Source organism: Fulmarus glacialis, unplaced genomic scaffold (assembly GCF_000690835.1).
Source record: "Fulmarus glacialis isolate BGI_N327 unplaced genomic scaffold, ASM69083v1 scaffold8257, whole genome shotgun sequence".
In the NCBI taxonomy this organism is placed as follows: Eukaryota; Metazoa; Chordata; class Aves; order Procellariiformes; family Procellariidae; genus Fulmarus; species Fulmarus glacialis.
The window spans coordinates 46,835-56,015 of record NW_009222552.1 but is presented as its reverse complement, the minus strand read 5'-3'; the positions used below and the strand labels follow the sequence as shown (position 1 = coordinate 56,015).

General features: G+C 37.1%; 1 protein-coding gene across 1 annotated transcript; it reads left to right on the top strand.

The window, feature by feature from the left end:
• The first annotated feature begins 196 nt into the window (after positions 1-196).
• On the top strand, positions 197-6,755 carry LOX (lysyl oxidase). The gene is made up of 5 exons (XM_009581477.1): positions 197-300; positions 1,584-1,721; positions 3,838-3,994; positions 6,402-6,497; positions 6,636-6,755. Exons 1-5 carry the CDS (start codon positions 251-253, stop codon positions 6,753-6,755), a joined length of 561 nt encoding a protein of 186 aa, XP_009579772.1. The 5' UTR covers positions 197-250.
• Positions 6,756-9,181: the final 2,426 nt, after the last annotated feature.

Genomic DNA, 9,181 nt, shown 5'->3' with positions numbered 1-9,181 from the left:
GCCGGGCGTCGTGCTTGTGATGCGGTCTTAGAGAAAAGCCGAAGGGCCGGAGCAAAAGGGAGAGCGAGCTTCATGGGGGGCAGGGGTCCGCACCAAAACGACGGCTCCTAACGATTGGGATGGAAGCCAAATGTTTGCAGACGTGTCCTGGGTTGATCTTGCTGTTATGTGGTTGGTTTGATGAACTGCAGGTCTCCCTGACTTAGTCCCGGATCCCTATTACATCCAGGCGTCCACATATGTCCAGAGGATGTCCATGTATAACTTGAGATGTGCTGCCGAGGAGAACTGCCTGGCAAGGTAGGCATCACCCCAGCTTTTGCCTGTTCACTGTGGGTTCTTGTGCTCCTGCGCCCACCGCAGAGTACCTGAGGGCACGGTGAAGAGTGGAGAGAAGTGAGGCCGGAGGGCCTGAGGAAACATAGCCCAGTTTGTAACCTTCTTCTAAGCCTGTGGTAGATGGTAGGGTGTGCAGATAAGAAAACAATACCGCCATATTAGAGAAACAAACTACAGATACTTTGAAGAACCTACATTTTGTGAAAAGTTATACTGCACATTTCTATTATCAGGGTCATTTGAACGTATCTGAATTTTGCAGAATGGAGGCATCTAAAAAAACCACTTGAATATGGTGATTTTCATCTCCCTCCTCTAATCCAACCAGATAATTTTCTACTCAATTTAAAAAAAACTTTATTTTTAACCAGTACAAGTTACTATTAAATTTATAACATGCTAATTGTTTCTGGGCCTATGCCTTGTAATGTCTCTTAAGACTAAAATCTCCTTGAAAAGTGTTTCAAAGTCTTTTAATGGGTTGAAATAACAACTTTGCTATGAAGTTAGGTGCTGTCCAGTTGGCAAAGAGGGATTTTTCCTGTTTTGTTTGGAAAGAAATCAACATGGCTGTTTTTAACCATTTTAACTTGTTTGATACCTTATCATGCAAAACAGATTTATTTATTTACCAGCATCGTTAATTGATGTCAGACTGTTTCCAGGGTCATGCTCTTTCTTCACTTGCTGGAAAAAGAAAACGTGGTGTAAGAAGCAATATTTTTTATGCTAACTTCACAGTGAAGACTAATTGAAATATTCTTGCTGGTTATCAATTGATTAAAATATGCCAGTATTTAAAATACTATAGATAATAGCTATGTGAAATAGGAAAACATAGCCTGAGGCATGTCTTTATTCATTTTTGTTACAACAGAAACAAACACCTGTTGTGTGATCTTACATACACAGTGAGTTATTTTGGTTAACAGCAATTAATGAAATTGTGTTTTTGGTACCAGAGTAATTTTACAGCTAAGTGGTGATCTGTTTCAAAGATGGAGGCAGAGAGTCAGTGGTCAATCTTCTGTTTATATTATTAGAAGCAGATCTGAATCTTGCTCAGGTCTTGGTCTGACACCAGGTACTTCCTAGCACACCATGTGGAAATCCTGTGCATCTCCAATGCGTGAGCTTTAAGGGGGCTGAAAAGGTCTGTGCTATCAGTTACTTCTGAGACAATATAAAGGTTTTTTTAAAGTGTTTCTTGCATATACTTACGTCTCTTTTTTGCATTATTACAGTTCAGCTTATCGAGCAGATGTTAGAGACTATGACAATCGGGTGCTCCTGAGATTCCCCCAAAGAGTGAAAAATCAAGGCACGTCAGATTTTCTGCCCAGCAGACCCCGTTATTCATGGGAGTGGCACAGTTGTCACCAGTGAGTGAACTCCCCAGTATGATACCTTCTAATTATCTTTTTCACTAACAACTTGTCACTTATAAGGTGACATTTTCTAAAACTGCAGTGAAGCGGGGGGAAGCCATGGGGAAACTTCAGCCTTTTACTGTCTGATTAATTTTATGGTAGTGGCAGTTACTCTTTATATAGCCACATGAAACCAAAATGGATATGAAGCTTATCTATAAGCATAAAACTCTTACAGGTACAAATTCATTATAAATACAAGTCTCAAATCGGTTTTGACAGTGGCACCTTCTCCCTTTAAGTATATTTTACATAGGTTATAGTCCAGTTAAATTTAAGCAGAACCAGTAAATAAAAGTCCCAATCATGTTAAAATAATTGTGGAAACCCTAAAATGTACATTTACTAGTATGTTCCCTATAATACATCATTGTAAACATTGACCCATACTTCTTGAACTGAATTTCATGGGTTAGTTCTTGACAAGGAATGGTCTGGTCAGTATGGAAAAGAGAAGATACTGAGTTGACTGATCCCATTATCAATATCTTTATTACATCGTGATGCTTTCACGTAGCAGTATTGCTCTAGAAATAGCAAAATTGCTGGAAACATGGCAAGGCAAATGTAGTAGAGCGTAAGTGATAACTTAATATTTTTCTATCAAAAAAATAATATGTAATGTGGGCTTGATCTAAAGGCCCCTGGAGTGAAAGGAATATTTCCCTCTAGCTTCAGAGGTTTTAAGCTTTGAATGAAAAATCAGTATCATTAGAACAAATTCTTTCAAGAAAAGACTGATATCACTAGTTTACAAATCTTTTAAGGATCAAAGAGCTAAAACTAAATCAAACCAAACAAAAAAAGGCTGCATAAATGCTTTCATTAACTCCCACCCCTGAAAAAAACCACCACCAACAACAACAAACCCCAATACCGGTGCTTACAAAGTTGATAAATGGATGACATGGGCAGAGAGCAATTGAAATCTTCCATTTGTAGAAAAGCAGTTTCTTACTCTGCCACGATAGCCCAGCTATGGCTATCCAGATGCAAAGTGCCTCTGATGTTGATTCCGTTCTTGGACAGAAAATACATTGCCTACAAAAAAATGCATTTCTCGTGATCATTTCCATGACAGTGAAACAAGCTCATTTGGAAATGAACTACAACTGCCAATTAGTTTGGCTAGCCATCAGACTTCAGTGTTAGTCATCATCATTTGTGGACCAGTTTTACTGTTCTTGACCTGCATGCTTGTGAGACTTTTGTGCTCCTCTTCGTTTTAACAATATGTTTGAATTCTGTTTAATTTTATCTTTTTCACATACCTCTTGAGCTGAAAGCATAAGTAACAGCAGCCAAATGCTGCATAGACAAAGTGCAGGTAGACAGTACAAGTTTAATTTTCAAGGTGTGCGGAAAAAGTGAAACTACAAGAATAATAGGTGTTCAAGTCCACAGTAAGAGCTAGAACTCACTTTGTATGAGAGCAAGAAAAATGCATCACTGTGCCCAGATCAAAAGCATACACATTTTTGAAATGGAGACTACATTAAGTGTAGACTACAAAAATAGTTGGCATCAGACGAGATCTGCATTGCCAGTACACAGAAGCTTGTTTCTTTACGCAGATTTTGTTTTCACTAATGTTATGAATGTGTTACATTGATTGAGGGCCATGGAAATGTGAAAGTAAATTGTTGGGGTTTTGCTAGCAAGTAGCAAACTTCCCTGGAATTTATAGTACGTAAGGGTATGTAAGCATTCCTAGCAAAACTCTGGCTAAAGGCAGTTATAAGATGTACAATTCAAATATGAACTATATAACACTTGCTATTGTTAATGGAAAAGAGCTGAAGCAGAAGATTTTGGAAAAACAGTGCTGCTATGGAGTCTTTCCCTTAACAAATTAAAATATGTTATTTATTTATAGAAGATGGCATTTTTATAGTCATTGAAAATTAGAATAATGAAAATAATAGGTAAGTATACTAACACACAAGTTCTGTGTAATAAATAAAATTTGTTCAGATCAAACAAAAGATAGATCAAATAGGAATACGTTATTGTCAATGTTATTGAGAAGATCTGATCCATCTTTAATGGTGTATCTATGGTTTAATAGACATTATCACAGCATGGATGAATTCAGCCACTATGACTTGTTGGATGCAAGCTCACACAGAAAAGTTGCTGAAGGACACAAAGCAAGTTTCTGTCTTGAAGATACCTCCTGTGATTATGGATATTATAGACGGTATGCATGTACAGCGCATACGCAGGTAAGAGTTGGTTCGGAGACAACCAAGTTTTTTTTGCCCCTCTGATTTATCTTTGGATATTTTTTCTACCAATCATCTAATGCCCTAAGTTATCTGATGCCGCAACTAGCTCTGAAATTCTCCATCATAGAGGCCAGGATAGCAACTTGGAGACTTATAATTTACCCAGGTGCTGCTAAATGTGGGTGTCTCATTAAAATGCACAGACACTCATTAGCCTAGCATCACTGGTAACTGAACTGTATTAAAACACACTGTTCTTGTGGTTATAGGACTGGTCAAGTGAGCTAAAGGAAACTCCAGACAGTCAGTAAAGAAGTTGTTTCCAGCGTTCATCCCCCACAAACTGCTCAGTAATGTCCTTGGCTGGTTCCAGGGTTCACAGCTAGTATTTCCTCCCTTGCAGGGCATGAGACAATACCTATAGCTACTGGCTAGCAGTCCAACACAGAAAATTTACAGCATAGTTTTATGCGTGTATAGAAGGCTGTTAAAGAGGATGGCAGCCATGTGAACATTATGATGGGTCATGCACAAATGTAAAGCAAAGTGTTAGGGCTTATGAAAGGAATAGATAAAAAGTGGAATGTACCATTAGTGATACTATATAAATCCATGACAGACTCCTACCTTGAATATTTCATGGAGTTCTGGTCACCACCTCTCAAAACTGCTACAGAAAAGCCTAAAAAACCAAACTAACCAACCCCAGGAGAACAAGGACGATCAGCAGTGTAATATGGCTACCACACCAAGAGATTTCATAGACTATTCCATTTGGAAAACCAGAAATGATACCAAATCTCGAGTGGTCCTGGATGGAAAGAGGAAATTGTTGATATTCACTGTTTCTCACAGTGCAAGAATTTAAGGATATCCAAAAGAACTGTCAGACAACAGCTTTAAAACAGAGAAGAGTGCTGTTCTGGCACATGAGTAGAGTATTAAATTCCTTGCCATAGGACGGTGCAGAGACCAAAAACATCTACATGGGTTCAAAAAAAATTTAAACAAAGTAATGGAGGCTATTAAACGCAAAAATCTGATGATACGCCATGTCTTAAATACAGTTAAATGCCTGGTGGAAGGAATTTGCCTGGGTAAAGGACATTACACACCCCATTTCTTATGTTCTTTTCTCCTCAAGCATCTGCTGCTGACCACTGTCAGAGACATGACACTGAGCTTGATGGATCTGTGGTTTAACTCAATGTGGTCATACTTATACATAAACTTGTATCCCTTATTCTGCAGTTTTTAATCTAGGAGGTGGTTGTTTTATCACAGAGAAATGACAGCTATGCTTCAGTGGCTGACGTGTCCACACTTGAATTTTAAATATAATGAATGATCTACAATACATAAAGGCTTTGAAGAGGTTTTATAAATATCTTTTCTCCTTCTGTAGAGTATGACATCTAACTAAGCAACATACATATTTTACAGCTGGATTATTTGTGTCACTAGAATCATGTCTGTGTCAGTGTTTCCACTGGAAGCCCATATTTCAGGGGTTTGTAATTGCACTGTAAAACTTTCCTCCAGCCTCAGACTTGGCACATACATGCGAGAGTCTGAGCTGATCACCAGTTGGGTCAAGAGGGAATTCCTGCAGGACTTGGGTTTTGTGCATTCTGTGTGTTGCCTAGAACAATCTGTATCGGCCACGGATAAAACCACCAGATCTGAACCACTGATACAGTCATATATGGAGATTCTTACTAATGTTCCTAACAGCAAAGAAGTTTTCAGAAAAGGTTCATCTGGAAGAAAGGCTACATTTTCAGTTCTCTCAGATTCTTGTGTCGCTATTTGCCTGAAGAGATGCCATTTCTGTGCAAAACTCAATGTGAAAATGGCCCTAGACTCTACTATTCAAAGATGGCACTTTGGCAGGGTACATCTATAGCAAAAAGTTGCATCATTCCTAAGGGTAGAGACAGGTTCCAACATGGTGATCAAGTTTGTTCTCAAGGACCTCAGAAACTATTTACTTGAGATATACAGATATTTTGGTCCAGTCTTTGGTCAGTTTTGATTTTATTCTCACCTTTTGTAAAGAACAGTGAGTAATAGCATCAACAATATTTATGTAAAAGGAGTACTGTAACAAGTGATAATAAAATAAGATAAAATACAGATATCTCACAGATGAACAACTATCAATAGTATAGGTGTTTCTTATGCAGTAGTAATACAGTGCTGTCTATAAAATTGATATGTTAGACTTATGTGTTCTAGTTTAGATATTCAAATAAAAAGCCAAGAAAAAATAAGCCTCATTTCCTGAGGTAATTTTCTTAGTGAAATGTGATGGTTAAGTGAACTTCAGTCTGAGTGTCCCTAATGTCTAGAATGTTACTATTCCTAATGATTTTTTGACATCCATCTTAACTTAATTTTTAAGGGACTGAGCCCTGGCTGCTATGACACTTACAATGCTGATATAGATTGCCAGTGGATTGATATTACTGATGTAAAACCTGGAAATTACATTCTGAAGGTAAGGGTATTGGGAGTGGGAAGATTCGGGGGTTTTTTGTTGTTTTTAAAAGAAGCAAATCATATGCATACCTCCTTTTGAATGTAAGTTACCAACTCAAACCTGGAAGTAGACAACACTGTGCTTTCTCCCCTTAAGGTGAGTGTAAACCCCAGCTATTTGGTGCCTGAATCCGATTACTCCAACAATATAGTACGCTGTGATATACGCTATACAGGCCACCATGCATATGCCTCTGGCTGTACAATTTCACCGTAAGTACATTGCTTTGTCTTTGCAACTGTCTTATATTCATAATACTAAAGTTGACAAACAGATTTATAAAGCTTAGAGATTTACTTTATATTGAAAAAATAACTCCCACTATTAATTCTAGTGATATCAATTTCTTCAGTTTGTTGTTTCTTGGGTTTCAGGGTCTAGTGTGTTAATTCAAAATTCAGAGGTACTTTGCAAAGGTCTTTTTTGGCAAGAATGATGGGAACAGTTGCTTTGCTGCTGATAGCTGCATAGCTTTCAGATCCTTACTTCCAGTAATTAAACTATTTCCATAAGGCTAGCACTGATTTTTAAAAATTATTTAGTCTTGAAAAACAATCATAAGTGAGAATTTTGCTCTTGCAATCATGCCATCAGGATATATAGCACTTTCAAAATTGGTGCTACTGTCTGGGCTGCTAGATAACTACCTCTGGCTCATGCCTTCTTTGTATTTGCACTAAAACCTTTCTGTGCTCATTCAGTACCCATTTATAGCATCCACACAGAACTGTTTAGCAGTTACAGAGCTCTTCAAACATTCTGCAAAATCCCACACATATATGTTACTTTGCTGCTGCTGCTGACACAGCAGCCATCCTCCCTGAAACAGTTCTTCCAGACACACTCCATTTACAGTTTAGTTCTTTAAAAGTTTAAACAATGCCACAATTACGCCTTTTTTTTTCCCCTCCAAAAAGGCAAATTCATTTAATTAGTGTTCTCATGGTAGATCTACTGTAGCTTAGTATCTGTGAAACACATATACAAAAAGTAATCAGTCTTCTGTAACACAGAGGTAAGCAGTTCTCAGGATAATATATTAGTTGCTCATACAAAATATTTATCGATGGTTTCATTTGGATTGCATAAGGAGTGATATTAGCATTGTATAGAGGTTCATGTGAGATAAATTCCAGAGCGGTAAATGAAAAGTAAAATAAATGACCAGCATAGTGTGCTATAACAGCATCAGTGAAACAAACATACCTAATTAATGTGAGTATTGTTTAATTAGCCTTTAAAATATTCATTTCTTACCTTGTACTAGGAAACCAGTAGTTAAATGAGGCTAACATGAGAAACATTTTTTCATGCCAGTGTGGAGATCTGTATTTATAATCACACTTCGGTCATAAACACGACAAGTTAAATGGCTTCAGCATTGACCAAGTGGTCAGACTTGCAGGAAATGGAGGAAAAAGAACAACAGGCGTCCTGCAGGTCATGACTGATTATTTTTGGCGGACCTGTGGAAGGAGCTTTTAAAGCATTTCTCTGTAACAGCACTGACTAATTGGTACTTCTAGGAACACCATCTCTGCTCACATTCACGTGGAAGGGAAATTTATGCTTTATGCATTTAAGCCTTAATCTCCCCATCTTACCTCTGTAAATGCAGGGTGAGGAAACAAAATTTCTGTTATTGCTTGTTGACCTGCTCCTTCAAGCTGACACAAGGGTATTTAGCAGATACTCTTTCTGTATTTCTTGGTCATCTGCCATAACATTGGTTTTTTTCTTTCCACAGATACTGAGAAAGATGCAAGAAAATGGATGAGATGGTGCCAAATGTTCTGAACTGGAGTATCATTATATAAACTTCAATAGGATGTAAACACTATAGAAACAAAACTACAGAACATACACACATACACTCACACACCTTATGTGATTTTGAAGCACTTCAGCTGCTTCTCAACCAAATCTGTAACTGGATTTTAAGCATTTAAATTGGCATTACTTTTATTAATATTGAAATGTGTGGAACTGGTGATTCATGCACAGATAATTTAGATGTTGAAAATCTAACTCATTCATAAAAACATGAGCATTTCTTAACTGCTGAAGACTTGGAGTTTAGGTTGTAATAGACTTCAGTGGGAATATTGGTGAATGAGTTGAACATATTTTAAAACATAGCAAAAAATTATGTAAAATGAATTAAATAAAATGCAATAGAAAGTACTAATGTCAGCTATCTCAGAAAATACCAGAATGAAAACCAGCTTAAGAGTAATGCTACAGTACCATTAAAATAAAACTTGCTAGGACTTGTTGACATGAATGAGAAAAGTATGTTCAGTTTTCAAGGAATATTAACATATAGCAGAGAAATACATATATATATATATATATCAGTTATACCCCTGCAAGAAAAGTTATGTTTACATTTTTAATACATTAGAAGTTTTTCCATTTTCTTAAGTAAAAAACAGATGGGGTTTTGAAAGAAACCTTTCATCTGTGGAAATGAATTAAAGAACTTATCCACCTTTCTATGTTCAAGAGATTTTTCAAGGTGGGGCTTTTAAAAGACTTCTGCAAACTTAATGTGGATAAAAATAAATACCTGTCAAGAAAAGGGCTCTTGAAGAGTCCCTGATGTAGTCATCCGTGAAAAACATCCAACTTGAACAGGTTAA